Here is a 16389-nt window from a genome sequence, read left to right as displayed (position 1 = left end):
AGCTTCTCCTGAAAATTAAGTTGGGGAAACAGAGGAGCAGGAGGTCAAAATCTATCCATGTAGGTAAAGTCATCACAGAAGTGAATTTAAACCCAAAGGAAAAACAGGCATTGGCTTGCATGTGGCTAACCCCAAGGCTCTGAAGCCAAGTAATTTGGAATTTGACAAAGCAACACCCCAGCCCAATGGTCTCCTCTGTTTATTGTTGCTTTCTGAAATTTCCAGCTTCTGGGGTAACATTAGAGCATTTGCTTCCCTTAATGTTAGATATGTTCTGCACATTTCACCAGAATCACAGGTGAGGATTTGCTCACCCCTGGAATGTTAGCACACTTAGAGCAGTTTTTGCCACAGAAGCTAGAAACTCTGTGTGCTTCGTGCCATCACTGCAAGGAAAGCAGGCATGCTGTGTTGAGTCCCTCAGCTGCCCTCTCTGCAGAAGAAACATCTCCCACTCCTACTTTCCAATATCAGCATTTCAGTAGTGGCACTGTATCTCTGTAGGCTGCAATCACCTGCACTGCTCCTTGTCCTTGGACTGGCTTCTACAGCTCCTATTTCCAGAGCTCAAAGGCACCATGGGATCTTTCCTTCCCTGGGACATCCCACACTTTTCTAGCCCCTTCTGCAGTGACAGCATGAGGGAGGGTGGTGGCCTCTGGTAGCCACCAAAGCCACCAGCTATATGGCAAGAAAGGATGTATGGCCTACAGGCTTCGGTGCTCCAAAGCCTCTCCCCTCACTGGCCAACTGGTGAAAGGCTCACAGTCACTCTCAGGATTGTGCCAGGCAGGCAGAGCACAGGGAGCCTGTCCAAGGGCTTTGAGGGAAGGCACAGTTAAGCCAGTGTTTGAACAGCTTGGTCAAAGGGCTGGATTTTCAGCTGACAACAGTCCTGAAAGAAAAGAAAAATAAAAGAGATGTGTGAACACAATGGTCTCATAGGAAACTTCAGAGACAGACAGGAAGGCTCAGCCGGGCATGAGCGGTGCCTGGCAGAGCACAAGGTGACTGACTCTAACTGACAGTTTGAGAGAGGGGGAGAGAGAGAAATTAGTTCCAAGCCTGAGGAGATGCTCAGGGAAAACACACCACAGATCAGCTCTGGGATGCTTTAGAAAGCAGCGAAGCAGGAAGAATAAGAACCTCCTCTACCATTGGTAAGAGAAATAAGTGGGTGGACAAAGGCTGCAGCCAACCAGGAACCCAGGGAGTATCTTCTGGGCTTGGGGAAGAAGCTGACACTGGAAGATGTTGCTGGAAGATGCTGCCACCCTGTGCATTCCCAAACTACCATCACAGCAGGTGGTATATTTGGAGAAAAGCACATTCCTAAGGGGTTGAAGAGTATGGAGGATTGATGAGATGGAGAGATTCCATGAGATGGAAAGCTGCATAGGAGAGAAGCAGGATAGGCTGCAGATCTGAACTCCAGGAACTGCATGGAACAACTCACAGTGAGACATATTAAATGAGGGGAAGCATGCACAGGAATCCTGACCATGAGTTACACCAGAGTGAAAAACAGAGTAAAAACATATTGGGACTATAAAACCTAGGAAGGCTGTTCTGGACTTGGAGTTGTCTTGAAGGAAGAAGCAATTCTGCACTAAGACCATTAATAAAATACAAAGGTTAATAATAAATAAATAATAGTCCTCTTGCTGAAGAACACAGCACATGCAACACCCAAGGGCCATTCTGCCAGTGCACTGCCCACATTACTCTGTGATGGAACCACAAGTTTGTCAGAACACTGTTTCTATGTCTCTGCTTGGTCCTCTGTTACTGACTGGCTAGTGCAAATTCCAGGGGAAGGCCACATCCCCCTGTACACTGTGCAGCTTCTGGGGAAAACACCTCTTAATTCAGTTCCTACCTGTTGTTGTTCTGCAAATGGAAGGAAGGGACACTTGCTACCTTACCAGAATCTCATGGCCATAGGAAATTTTCAGCAGGACAGGGAGGCGATCAGTGCCAATGAAATCATGTCTAACAGTGAAAGAGGAGAGAGAGGAAAACAGTAGAAATCAACCTTGTGTCCAGGATGATAGAGTCAGAGTAACAGAGAACATTAGAGACAATTCACTTCCCAGCTAAAGAGTCACTGTTGCGTAAGGGCCTGGGGGAGGTGTGGGGGGACCCAGTTGTGTTTGGGTGGGAATGAGTGATACACTGTTGATTTTAGTCATACACCTATTTAGGGATGCAAGTTTCTAGGCCAACAAAATACCAGTACTTCTCAGATACAGTCTGCTTTGAAAGGGAAAGTGTTCAGCTTTTTTCATTCCTTTTACAGGCACACAAGGGCTAGCAGCTCTAGCTGATGACAAAAATAAAAACATCAGTACATAATCAAAAGCACAGGAAGTGCAGCATCTTGTTCATTTCCTCAACTGTCAGGTCAAGGCAGACCAGTGTCCTCAGCATGTCACACTAAACACCTTTTGCTCTGCAGTGTTAAAGGACATGAAAACATTCTCCTGAGGAAAACAAGTTCTGTGGGGTCCAGAAACTGGACATGCTCAGGAACATTTTACTTGTCCAGCCTCTGCTGAGGAACATGTGATGAGGAAGGAAAATCTGGCATGGAAACTCAGGGGACTGATGGCATGTGATGTTCTGGCACGCAGCATGAAGCTCTGAAGAACAGGTACTTGTCATCACCTGTGTGAGAGCTGGACAGATTTATCCTGCCCTGGAAGAAGTGTTCCTGACTTTGGGGAAACACTGAAGAGCTGGTTATCCTGAATTCTCATCTGGTGCAGCTCCTGGGGGGTAAAGTCAGCATCTTCTGCCCAGCGTTCCATGTCCATCTTCTGATCAGAAGGAAACAAGAAGGCCCTAGGGAACCAATCAACTGGTCAGCAACAAGGATATGCAACTTCCCCAAGGCTACGGTCAGCATATTCAATCCAAATAGGCTTAGCCCAGCTGGTGGCTACATCACATTTCATCAGGTCTGATATGCAGCTCCCACCAATTGCTTCCCCTCCCAGACTCACCAACAGATCTCAGCTGCAGCTGTACCTACAAAACCCACCCTACTAATCTGAAAATTTCTCACAGCCCTTTGAGCACTTCCAGACCTCCAAAAACGCTGAGCTCCATCGAGCACTGCTTACCAGTCCACAGGTATGACACCCTTGTTCTCCAGCAGAAGCATCACAATGGTAGGCTCTGAGCCCACTGGAGCAGACCCAAAGTCAAAATCCAGCAGGAGAGGGGTATACACTGGAGGGATCAAGCATGTGCTGCTCACAGGAGAGAAAGAAGATATTAAACTGAAACAGGAAGAAGGGTCATTCTACACTGGCTGCCTTCCTTATAATTCTTGTCTGACCTTATGTTCTTGGCCCTTTTGAGAGCAAGGATACTGGGCATAAGGCAGACCTTCTGGTTTTCTTTTAAAAATCTTTCATGTATGTCTAATGAGAGTGAGTGACATAAAAGAGTTCTGCTTAGCCTGAAGTCTCTTTAGCTCCCTAGTGTAAGGAAGTCACTGACATACTGGAGCAGGCCCAATGGAGGGCCACTAAAATGGCTGAGGGCTGAAGCACATTGGCCAGATTGGATGGGGCTCCAAGCACTTGGTCTAGTGAAGGCACCTCTGCCTATGGCAGAAGTGTTGGAACTAGATATCTTTAAGGTCCCTTTGAATTCAAACCATTCTGTGATTACAAGGATGACAAAGAGACCTGGATTTGTTCAGCCTTATGAAGCCAGGGTTCATGGACAGCAACTGCACAAGTTGCAATACTAGATATTCTGATAAGTTACTAAGAAAAAGGTTTTACCATGGAAATGGTTAAACAGGAGTTCAGACAAGCTGTGGTTTCTCCATCCTCAGAGATACTCAGCAGTGAGCTGGGTAAGGCCCTGGGCAACCTTATCTGTATGTCCCTGCTTTGAGCAAGGGGCTACACCAGAGACTTTTGGAGGTCCATTGCAGTTAAATTATTCTCTGTTTCTATGGCTCCTTTCAAGGAAGCCCAAGCACAAAAGTGGAGAGGAGCAACTGCCTGCAACAGTTAGGATGGAATAACAGGGTGACACACAGCAGGGAGCTACAACACATGCCAATCTGTCTGGCTCATGCAAGGAACTCAAAAATCCTCTGAACCATTTCCTCATCTCACCTGTGCCTTGTGGGAACTTTGTAGGTGAGCTCGCCAGGAGTTGGGTCTCGCTCCAAGAATTCATTCAGTGCATCCAAGGAGAAGAGCTTCCAGAGGTGCAACTTGCTGATACTGCTGGCAACCCCTGTTGTACAAGCATCTGTGATGCGTAAAGTTGGGTAGACGCCTGCCGCTACAATGCAGCAGAGGGGCTGCTGCTCCTCTTTTGTGCTTGTAAGATCTGCAGCTTGGGAGAGAAAGAAACACCAAAAAGTAGTCATGCACCACTAAGGGGCGGATGCCTGGGTCATTTTGATTGCAGCAAAGGGGAAAGAGGCCCTACCAGAACAAAGAAAGGAAGAATTGGCCTGTATAAATTCTTTTCTTTGGCAGCCTCTCAAAACCCCTAAACCACCCACTTCTAGTTGTATCTTGATTCCTGCATTTAGACATCCCCAAAAGACTATGAATGTGATCCTTTTCAATAGTGTATTTTTACAATTTAGTTTTGCACTATGTGAAAACACCCTCTTTTGATTTAAGCCTACAGCCTAATCATTTTATAAAGTGTCCCTTGTTTTCACACTGAAAAAATCATAAACATTTATATCTTGTCTTCTCCCTATCATTCATATGATTTTACATCTTTCACCTTCAAAGCTGAAAAGTCTTGTCTTGCTAGTCTCTTCTTTTACAAACACCATCCCCCACTTCTGAACATCCCAAAACATCCATCTCACCTCTGGGTGTGCAAATAGCATATTTGATTGACCAGGTGTAATGTAGCCGACGGGCTGGCCTTACTTTTATTTGGACAAAAGCTTTTGATCTTGCGGGGATTGTTCCTCCAGAGTGTTCCAGCTCTAGAGCTGTGGGATACAAGAGGTGGCATAAGCTCTTGGCATTATTGTCTCTTACACCACACATGTTGTGACACACAGATCACTAAGTCTACCTGCACTCTAGCCACTGCCACCCCTTGCCTAATTGTTAGGATTAGCTTCAGGTGATGAATTTGGGATTCCCAGACTACAACTGTAGGCATCTCATTAGGAGTACCCAGATTGCCTCTGACCAGTAAAGAACAGGGAACTTCCCAACCAGAGATCCTCTAGAAAGGCAGCTAAGAGCTGAGCTCCACCATTTCTTCTGATGAGGTCCTTCATTTAACTTCCTTTTCTGCTGGGTAATTATATCTTATTTCAAGGTTCAGATTGGTCTAACTTCAATTGTCAGACCTCTGGATAATGCTTTTTCCAGAAAGATGGAAAAGTCATTTCCTATGCAAAGGAGCAGACAACTTAAGGTTTGAGAATCAGTGCAAGCCAGCCAGCAAGCAGTCCAACCTCCATGTTAATTCTAGATTGATTTTTGGAGAAAAGAGGAGAAAACTAAGGTCCTGTCCCATGCTAATTCCTTTACAGTACCCAGTGGATCGCTGCGGACCTCCTCGGGGTCACAGGGCCCTGTGATGAGTTGTTCCACACTGAGGATGTAATTCAGGTTACAGATCCCATCATTTAGCAGTACAATGCTGCAACTTTTTTGATCACCAACTAGAATATTTCCAAGGTCCAGATGCTCCTTTTGTGCCTGGAATACAAACCCACCATGCTGAGGTCACTTTAACATGTCAAGCGTAGTGGTTGAATGCAGCCACCACTTATCTCACCACACGCTGATCCCTTGGCACATGCAGTGCAGTGCAAAGGACTCCCTGCTTTGTGTAGGACCTGGCATGCCCTGGGAGATAGAATTGTTAAGGTTAGAAAAGATCTCTAAGATCACTGAGTCCAACCATTGACCTCATACTGCCAAGTCCACCGCTAAACCATGTCCCTGAGTACCACGTCTACATGTCTTTTAAATACTTCCAGGAATGATGACTCAACCACTTAACTGGGCAGCCATTCCAATGAGTGACAACCCCTTTCCTGAAGAAATTTCTCCAAATATCCAATCTAAACCTCCCCTGGCAAAATTTTAAGTAATTTACTCTTGCCTTATTATTCAGGAGAAGAGACCAACACCCACTTTCCTACAAACTCCTTTCAGGTAGTTGGAGCATGATAAAATGTGAAACAGGTCTGCAAGGGACTCAATCCCTCTTCCAAATGTTTTCTCCTACTGTTTTTTTAGGCTGGTTGCTGGGTAGGATGTAGCATACCCAGGGCTGTGAGAACACTAGCTGGCCAACTGCACTTGGGCCAAGGCTGAGAGATATTTGCTAGCCCTTTTGTGACTGCTTAAAGAGTCCCCTTCTCTTTTGGCCAGCTGTGCACTCACATACAATTTAAAATGACTAAGCACCCATCAATCAACATGACTGACATGGGACAATGACTTACAAAGTATTATTTTATTTATCTCTGGTTCATTAAGAAACCTGACTAAAAAGAAAGTGGCTTCACAGACCTGTAGATAACAGGAGGAAAGCCAGGTGGAGGTGCTATATCACTTTAAAAGATCCATTGCACTTACAAATCAGCCTAACAGCAAAACAAATAGGGAAGGAGAGCAGACAGAACAAGAAGAGAGAACCATGATTCCAAAGGAGCCAAATGGTTTGCTTGGTTTAGGCTGGAACAGAGCAATCCCAGACGATTTTTTAAGGTCATATTTGAACTGGCAGGATGATTACAACATGTTGCCATTAGGCCACTAGAATGAGTACTGTCATTTACACTGAAAATGGTGTTTGGGAATTTTTCTGTGAAATCCTTATTGGCTGCCTTCACTACAGATTGTGCAAAAAGGGAAAGTCCAAGACCCCCATCCCACCCTAGTCCCCTCTAGCACTACTCAGTGGGCCCCTGTTCCTTACCCTCATGGTGCCCAATGCCCCTTCTCCAATGACCCGTAAGACATAATGGACACCTTTGGAAGATGCAGGGTCTGGGCTTTTCCATCTCACAAACACCATAGCTCGCAGCACATACTTGGTTTCCTTGTCAGGAGTAAAAGTCCATGCCTGAGCCTGCAATCACAAGAGGGAAAAGTATTCATAGGAGCTCCAGTCCAGAGATAAACCCAAACACCTCAACAACTGCATTTAATGCACAGTCCCTTCCTCTATTACAGCTAACCTAGTTCCCTACAGACATACCACCTCCATCTGTGTCAAAGATTCACACTGGGAATGAACATCCAGATATTCAAAGCCAGGTTGAGGCTGTATTGTAGAGAAAAAACTACAGCTTTGGTAGAACTTGAACTTACCATGGCTTCATAGGGCTGGAGGACCCCTTCAGTGGGGCTGACAGACAGAACCTTACTGTCAGACTGATGGATCTTCCATGTGAAAACTACGGGCAGCCTTGTGCAGTTTTTAATGGTGTACATTCGTTTAGAGGAGGTCCCTATATGGAGAGGCTTGAAGTAGAGATTTCCATCACCTTCTAAGAGCAAAAGAAGGGATTGCCCACAACTCTGGAGAACAATCTCCTGTGGAATTAACAGAGAAAGTAACAGAAATTAGCTACTAGTTTCAGCTACCTCTGGAGGAACCAGAGATGTTGCTCAACCAAAGATGTTGCTCCTTCCAAGAAAGAAGCAAGAGCAAACTGGATCTTAATAAGGAGGGGAAGGGCTTTAGGCTCTAGTGTCAAGTCAGGCCCTTAGCATAATATAGTGTATTCTAAGACATGGAAATGCAAGGAACAAGGGGTATGGGATATTTGGCACCACAAAGGCCTTATTTCTGCAATGCTGACTCCATATTAAATGTTGAAAATATTCTTTCATTCCTATTTCCAAAGAGCAAAATATTAACTAACCATTAGGAGATGTAATAGGCATCACAGTGCAAGCCACCGTGAAAACGGAAGACTACAAGGGAACAAAACTTTGCTCACCATCTTCCCTCTCCTTACCTTGGTGTATGCAGGGTAAGAGTTCAGCTCCAAAGGCAGGGCATGCTTCTGGAAGACTGTGTTAACTGGGTGAGTGGAGAGAAAGAAAATCTGGTGGCCTCCTGGAATGATATGTCCTGAGCTGGGCTTGACCAAAACAGAGGGACAGGCAGTTTGGCCCACACTGAAGGTTATCAAAGAGGTGCTTGTGTTGCACAACAGCATGCTGCAGTAGCTATCAGTATCACAAACCACAGGAGGAAAAGTCTGGTGGAGATAAGTAAGAAGGGTTGTTTTCACTGGGTTAAAAAACAGCTTAAAGAAAAAGTTTTCACTATATTCAATTCCAGGTTCCAATAAGCACTATCCTGAGACTATGGAGAACTTTTTAACTGTTTCTTTTCAAGGAAAGAAATTAAACCACCCAAGGGCTCACAAATTATTGTCTTTTCCCTTCCCACAGTGGCCCTCATGGGCTCATGGGACTGGTGAAGCTATTTTCCATCATGCCATGCTTTATGCCCATCCAGTAAGTGAACTGCTTGCTGCTGCCTGCAGTTTCTGCATAAATAGTGACATCCTGGATGAAGAATTCCACCAAGCTAGAATTTGCTCCACTTCATGCATATCAAATAAAGGCTGCATGGCTTAGATTAGCTGAGGAGATTTTATAAGAGATTTTCAAGAGAACCTTCCCCTCTATCTTACAACCACTTCTCCTTCGTGAGGATTTTGTTTGCCCAAGTGCATGCAGAGTTTTTGAGGCTCCTGGGAGGGAGCTGAACACCCTTATTAATGTCTAGGTCCACCTAGACAGCAAGGAAGTTGATCCCAACAGCTTTTCTCGCAGAGCTAATGAGATGGTCAGTACATCTGACATGGTGGAGGCTAGGAAGCTAATGCAGAAGAAACAGTGTACTACATACTACTACCACAGCAAAAGCCTCCACACTATCAGAAACCACCAAAGACACATCTCAGTGCCATGGGAGACAAAGTAAAGAATTCAGACAAACACTGAGTGTCTCTGCAAAGATCCAGAGGCAAATCTATTACACACTTTGGGGACATCCAGGATGTACTGTGGAATGAAGTGCTCCTGTTTTGCTTCATATGTGTGTGCTCTCAGCCTCACAGTCAGGCACCATGATGGACAGATGGTGGCATCATTCTCAATGTTGGTGTAGTGTCTCATCACCTGCAGACATACAAGGGACAGCACAGTGTGTGCAGGGAGTGTGGCAAGAACTTCCCAGAATCACAGATTAATCTGAGTTGGAAGAAACCAAGTGTACATGGTCAAGAAGCTGCTTGTTCAATGACATGCCTGGGGCTAAAGAACTGACATTTTCAGGGAAGAAGGACTGACCAGTACCAGATGAGAAACAAAGAGAGAGAGAGAGAGACTTGTAAATGCTAAGTTTTACTTACCAGGATATTTCTGGGTGCTAAATCTCCTGTAACTGCAGACTCGTGCAATGTGAATTCTATGTCACTTGGGAGAAGAGCGACTGTATCTGGCCCTCCACAAGTAAAGCTGCTGAGGGCACTAAGACCAAGTTATTGCCCATCACCCAGGTCACAATAACCATTCTTGTGCAGGCTCACATCTACACTAATAGTGCAATAATTCATAGTAATTTCCTCTTCAGTGAGGTGTACCATGCTTCATATTCCCTAGGGGTAAGAGCAAGTGTACTGTGCACATGCATGAGCTGTGACTTGTTTCTGTAATTTCTCTGCCAGGATACAGACGAAAGAGAAACTTTAACCCAACAGTGTATCAAAGCAGTGGCCAAAATAGTTAATAGAGATGCTAGCTAGCCAAATTCAAAATTAAGGATTTAAACTGAATTTTAACCCCCCCAAAATACTTTATTCTGCAAACAGTTGCTTGCTAGGTCATCTCTGATCTTAGTAATTCCTACTAACCTTGTAAACAGCAAAACCTTCCAGCTCTGCTGCATAAAGACTGTTGAGCTGAGTGGGCTTGCAAAAGACACGGAAGGTTGAAGACTTCAGTGGTGGCATATCACAGATTTTGGGGTGCACTTGGAAGGCACTGCCATGGTTTGGAGTCCAGGCAACAATGATACTTCCTTTGGTATGGTTGGTCACACAGAGAGAAAGAGGTTCTGCCTTGTGTGGTAGTATGCAACATCCAAAATCATGCTCTCTGGGGCTGACACTAACATGAACAGGAAATGAGGCCAGGTCACTGCTTACACCATCGTAGAAATATTCAGTCATAGCATTGGGTTCAAAGTATTCCTTGGGCGGCTGGTCCTCAGAAATCTACAGGATGGAAATATCTCAGTGTGAGCAGGGAAAGTTCGCCTCTGGGAGACACCAGGCACTGATTGTCTTCATGAGCAAGAAGGCATCCAAGATGCATTTCAGTAAGAGTTCCTAGGACAGCTCAAAGTGTAGGCTTCAAGGAGGCTTCTGTTTGTAAGCCTCAATCTGAAACTGAAGATCAAGCAAAATATAACCCCATGATTGAGTTAAAGCCAGAAAGAAGCTTTGTGGCTGAGTTAGGGTAAAAGCCAGCTGACAAAGATAGTGTTGGTGTGTGCTGGGAACATCAACAGCAGAAATACTAAAGAAATCAGTCTGTCACTAGCAAGCCCTTCTAGATCTGTCTTCTGTATGACAGATACCCAGGATATATAGAGAAGTGTCTTAGATTCCAGGGGGGGCAGCTCATACCTCAGGGGGCAGCATGAGGGCTCCCTTTTCATCCCTCTGCAACTTCCCATCCTTCAGCATCATACTCAGGATATCAGGAGGGTAGAAGGTCAGTCCCCTCACCATGTTGGTTCGGTACCAGGAGAGGTGTCTTTCCTGAAGGGTGACTGGTTTAGCTGTATCTGAATGGCAGGTACCAAAAAAGTCCACATACATGGGTTCCTGGGAAAACACAAGACAGAATAAACAAACTGTCCTGTGATTGCTTTAAGAGTTACATTATACTAGTATCTCACTTCCAAAACTATGCCTGGGAAAGGCTTAGCATCTGCAGTTTTAGGCTGTCATTTACTATATGTCTTGATGTGAGACAAGAACTTTCTTGAAACTGGAGTGAAAATTGAAGGCACTCAGTGAATAGCTATGAAACTAAAGTTAGGACAGAGACCTAAATGGACAAGATCACTAAGGATGCACCTCACCCTATCCATAGGCATTACTGACAGTCCACGTCCTGTTGCTGATAGGAACCTGCACCATGGGGATTCTGCTCAAAAAAGAGTGCAGGTCTTGCACTTGAGACACAATAACCCCAGACAGCATTACAAGCTTGGGGCAGAGTGGTTGGAAAGCTGCTCATCAGAAAAGCACCAGTGGATGATGTCTGACAACAGCTGAACATGCCTTCTGATGGCTTGGGTGGCCAAGAAGGTCAAGAGCATCCTGGCTTGTATCAAAAATAGTGTGGCCATCAGGACTGGGGCAGTGGTTGTCCCCTTGTACTCAGCACTTGTGAGACTATGTCTTGACTACTACGTTCAGTTTTGGGCCCCTCAGTACAAGAAAAACATTGAGGGGCTGAAGTGTGTCCAGAGAAGGGCAATGAAGCTGGTGCAGGGTCTGGAGCACAAATCTTATGAGGAATGTCAGAGGGAGCTGGGGGTGATTAGCCTGGAAAAAAAAAGGCTCAGGGGGAATTTTATTGTTCTCCACAATTACCTGAAAGGAAGGTGTAGCCAGGTGGGGGCTGGTCTCTTCTTCCAGGTAAGAAGTGATAGGACAAGAGGAAATGGCCTCGAGTTGTGTTTGGGCAGTGGTTAGATTGGATATTGGGAAAAATTTCTTCACCAAAATGGTTGTCACCCCAGTCTGCCGAGGTTGACAGTTGAATCGTGATGCCTGGATGTATTTAAAAGACATGTAGATGAGGCACTACCTGGTTAGTGGTGGACTTGGCAATGCTGGGTTAATGCTTGGACTCAATGACCTTAGAGGTCTTTTCCAACCTTAACAGTTCTATGAGAGGTATCAATGAAAATGCAGTGGGAAGAGATTGCAGGGACCACTGAGACAGGCCAGTCTTGTTGGATTACACTGGAAGATGCCTCTAAAGTATCAGAGCAATGAAACTACCCTTTGCCTCCCATACCTGGTGGTGGACAAGGCACACGACTCTGCGGTGATAATTCATGGGGTGAGTAGGTCGAAAGATGACCTTCAGTGTTAGTGTTGTTGTGCCCTCCAAGACTCCACAGGGGCAATCCAAGGAGAAGACGCTCCCTTCGCAATCAATATCAAACTGATAATAGGCCGGGACATCTGATGTGTTGCTGATTTTCAGTGTCTGCATCAAACTTTCTCCAACATTGATCCAGTTAAAGTCCACAGAAGACTGGTGCAGGGACACGGAAGGACCTAGTACAACATGCAAGACAAGATCCTGGACCTGTCATAGCTGTTTCTTCCAACAGGTCACAAGACACTTCTGCACTTAACTGATATTCCCAAACAGATTCAACTCTTCAGCAAAACCACTAGTCCTAGAAAACAGTTGGACATTCACTTAAAACAGGTATAAATCCCAAATGGCACACCAGGGACAGCCAGAATCCCAACAGGAGTTTAGTCTGTGACTGCAGGCTATGATAATTCCTAGTCCTTTCCCAAGCACTTTTCCCTCCACTGGTAAGAAGCTGACAGGGAGAAATAGGAAAGGCTTAGGTACCTTTACATGAGCCAACCACTTTCAGAACAGTCTCCAAGTGGTATCCAGCAGATGTGATAGTGAAATAGTCAGTACTGTGCTCTCCTACTACTTGAGGCTGAAACTGTATGCACAAGACCAGCTTCCCTTTGGCAGGGACAACACCATGGGACACATTACAAGAGAAAACATAATCACAAAGCAGAGGGTCTTTTGCTCGTTCTATTGTACATGGTGCATCAACCTACAAGTAGAAAAGAAATAGGTTAACAAAGGAGCCAACATGAGCCAGGATAGCTCTGAGTGAAGGACACTAATCAGGTAAGAGCTATAGTTTTCAGCAGTGCTGAACACCACCAAGAACACCAAGGCCACCACAGAATCGTTGTGCAGCAAACCTCTGCCATCTTGTTCTGATGGAGAATGGGTGACAACAAGCTCACAACATGCTCAGAAATCAGCAGACTACAGCAAAACTCCTGGTGATCTCTGGGGTTGGAGTGCCCTTCCTAGTTGGTGGAAAAATGGCTCAAGGTGTCCCTAGGGGACAAAATAGCCTAAGTGACTGGCTGTCACCAGGGGAACATGCAGGCAGGTAACTCATTTCCCTCTGTCCACAGTTCTACCTTGTTTATGGGTCTTCATTTCCCAAGAAAAAAAAAGCTGGTGCTCTGATACCTTACTCAAGACCCTTTATAAAACTGTCCTGATCATTGCCTGGCAATGCTGGGCACCACTGCAATGTGAATAATAACAGTACAAAAATGAGTGTGTCTTTTCCACTCCCAAGCTGCAAGGCCTGTGGAGGAGTCAGCACTGCTGTCATCCATGTCAGCAGTCTCTGAGTACATCCAATGCTTAAGAGGCTGGGATGGGCTGAGCTGGCACAGGTAACAAGGTGCCCAAATCCATTTGACTTTTTGAACAATTCACTGGGCTGCAGTCCACAGAGGACAGATCCATCAGTTGCCTAGGACGCACACACACACACCAATTTAAGACTGACACAACTACCACACAGGACTGATGGGCTTGTCCAGATTGAGCAAGAGAGCTGCAGAATGCGAAGGACATGGCTGCCTGATCTGGACCAAACACAGAAGGGAAGCAGGGGGAAAGCAGGCTAAGTTGCCAGCACTGTATCTGGAAGGCAAGGGTGAATGGCATGGTTGGTAGGGGAAGGCTCATCACCTCTGCTTCATTCACATTCACATTTAGATTATCTTTGCAGCATTAAGGGAGATATATTTCCCAGAGAAATATATCAGCTTGCCAGCTTCTCACAAGAAGTCAACCTCCCTCTCCTCATACCACAGACATGTTGAAGATTTCCACAGACTTCTCCGCAGTTGTCCCCACTGGTACTGATCCAAAACACAGGACATCCTGAAACTTTCCAGGCTGTATGCCTTCAGACTGTCCTCCTGTCACGCTCACATACAGCCAGGGGTATTTGGCTGTTAAAAAGAATAGTATACTGGATTAGGAAAGACAGGTGGAACCTCCATTCTTGGATACTCAACACTCAACTGGACAAGCCTCTGAAGAACCTTAGATAACTCTGAAGTTAGATCTGCCTTCAAAGTTGGCCCTGTTTTGAACCAAATAAGCTCCCTTCAAGCCCTAATTTACTTAACTCAGAATCACATTTTTTGCTTGTCGGTGGCCACACAAGTCACTTCAAGCAAGGACTTGCTAATGAAATCATTGCTTATTTTAGGTTGCATCCAGAAAGCTTTATAAATTTCCCTCTGCTTCTCTGTCTAGCAGGGACAGACAGGAGATGCTGAGTGCAGACAAAGCCAGGAGTTTGTGGAGGCTCTTCCCAGTGAATTCCTCTCATTTCTTCGCATCTATCAACTTAAACAGGCCTTGGAAATGCTGGTTTGGCCAAAGCACGCCACAGGGCATATTGGACCCCTGCCTCTTCAGATAACACTTCCAAATTTTTGTCAATTGGCAAAAGTATATTAGAAAATTTCACAGGCCGCTTTCAAACCATGGGCTTTACTTGCTAATCACAGAGTGCTAATCAGAGTGCAGGCCCTCCATGTATCCCTGTGGAGTGCTATTCTGCAGTTAGGGGTAATACACATTTCTTTGAAAGTTAAATACAAGAAAGACTCACCCAGGGCTTTTAGCTGGATTGTCCTCTTTTGTTTCACTTCACCTCCAAACCAGCATGTTGCTGTTGCATCATGCACCCCGGCCACCTTGGGCTGGAAGATCACCTTGACCATACGCTCAGCACCTGGGTTCACTGTGGCGCTATCAGGAATCATTGAGAAAGGGCTTGGTGTCTCCCAGGCAAAGACGCTAACGAGATCACTAGGAAATGGAGATACATTTTAGTAGGTCAATGGATCATTTGCTGCCTATGCAATCATCCATAGGATGGACCTTTCCCAATAGGCTATTCAGTTAGAACGTGAAGCAACCAGCGCTGAACAGAAGAATCCCAAATGTAGCTGGACAAATATGTGATGCTGTGAAGAAATTTGTCTCTAGTCTCTGCAAATGCTCTGTTTACACTTTAATGAATCTTAGTTATTACACCTTAGAACTCTAAAAATGACCGTAAGGTGATAACAAGCAAATCAGCGCCCCAGTTAAGTATTTGCTTTTCCTGCACCTAAATTTGCAGCTACTTAATTCCAAATGAACATTTGTTCCTCTGTTATATTCTCAAGTGAGAAGAGAGGACTGAGCTATTTCCCTAATATCTCCTTCAATTTTCCAGAGTCTCCTTTGCTTGTTTGATTTCTGCAAAGAACATTATATGCCATCAGCCTTTACTGTTTTGTTGATCTAAGCTGTGTGTTGGCTTACCATCCTTATCCTCAAACCTCCTGGGCCTCTCACTTGTAATAGATTATTTCCCCAAGTGGACACTGAAACACTTGAAATGATTGGAATCACTTGGTTGGAAGTACACCTCCTTCTTGCCTGGGAACTTCACTGCATTCCTTTTTGCAGTACTATCCTTCCTCATTAAAATAGGACAAACCTTGGTAACTGGGAGCATCCTTGCTCCTAAAAAACTAAAATGTTTCCAGCTGGTAGCTCATCCCTCCCTGTTCATGCTGGGCAGGTTGCCTTCAGTTAAATGGAAGCCCAGGTCTCTCCAGTGAATGTGGGATGTTCTCAGTGGGACACTGTGCTTGTCCCCACCTAGTTCCTGTGCATGAATGGTTCTCAGCGTATTTTGGCAACAAACAGATGTGAGATGCCAAGATGTGCCGACAGTGACCTGAACAACCATTCTGCTGCCTTTTCTGCCGAGACCTTAGGGAAGGCAGAGTTTTCTCCCTGTTCAGGCAGCCAACAGAACTAATAACCACTGGAATGAGTTGCATTCACTAGGGAGTCCAAGAAAGTAGCAAAAATACCTGACAAAACAGAAAGAGCGTCTGCTTAGCCACCTCTCACTCACCCAGTGTTGCACACAGGAAACGTCGCCTCCGTAACATTGTGGATAGCACAGACAGGCAACTGGACAGTGGCCGGGATGGACAGACAGAAGCGTGGAAGCATAGCACGCAGGGTAACAGAGAACTCACCCTCAGCTTTCAGAAAGTGGATACGGTCTTCATAATCCCTCTGCACACAGAAAAGCAAAGGGAGACAGCACTTAGATGGATTCCACCTTGCAGGTGCTGCAGCTCCACCCATGAATAACTGTCACCTTCACCTCTGCAAGTGCTGGGGAAAAAAATGTTGGCAACAGAGGCAGCAGTGGGGGCCTCTG

General features: G+C 45.4%; 1 protein-coding gene across 50 annotated transcripts in view; it reads right to left on the bottom strand.

Moving 5' to 3' along the window:
* Positions 1–16389, bottom strand: part of CFAP65 (cilia and flagella associated protein 65) — a 31920-nt gene that overhangs the window by 12279 nt on the left and 3252 nt on the right. For 27 of the 50 annotated variants that reach the window (XR_015289036.1, XR_015289041.1, XR_015289034.1 and 24 more), the window contains exons 5-21: positions 16075–16241; positions 14770–14969; positions 13953–14098; positions 12663–12885; positions 12087–12352; positions 10679–10879; positions 9902–10264; positions 9030–9167; positions 7991–8236; positions 7338–7562; positions 6943–7095; positions 5546–5711; positions 4859–4987; positions 4140–4365; positions 3126–3254; positions 2668–2844; positions 1926–1992 (exon numbers count right to left, since the gene is read on the bottom strand). Coding sequence is in view for 25 of the 50 variants with exons in the window: in XM_023931158.2 (XP_023786926.2) it covers positions 1926–1992; positions 2668–2844; positions 3126–3254; positions 4140–4365; positions 4859–4987; positions 5546–5711; positions 6943–7095; positions 7338–7562; positions 7991–8236; positions 9030–9167; positions 9902–10264; positions 10679–10879; positions 12087–12352; positions 12663–12885; positions 13953–14098; positions 14770–14969; positions 16075–16241 (3222 nt within the window). In the remaining 25 variants the exon portion in view is untranslated. The remainder of the gene's footprint in view (positions 1–1925; positions 1993–2667; positions 2845–3125; positions 3255–4139; positions 4366–4858; positions 4988–5545; positions 5712–6942; positions 7096–7337; positions 7563–7990; positions 8237–9029; positions 9168–9901; positions 10265–10678; positions 10880–12086; positions 12353–12662; positions 12886–13952; positions 14099–14769; positions 14970–16074; positions 16242–16389) is intronic. The other 23 variants (XR_015289043.1, XR_015289029.1, XR_015289024.1 and 20 more) reach the window with 5 other exon arrangements.

Source organism: Cyanistes caeruleus, chromosome 7 (assembly GCF_971803275.1).
Source record: "Cyanistes caeruleus chromosome 7, bCyaCae1.hap1.1, whole genome shotgun sequence".
NCBI lineage: Eukaryota > Metazoa > Chordata > Aves > Passeriformes > Paridae > Cyanistes > Cyanistes caeruleus.
The sequence above is the reverse complement of the archived record's forward strand: the minus strand, read 5'-3'. Positions and strand labels throughout refer to the sequence as shown.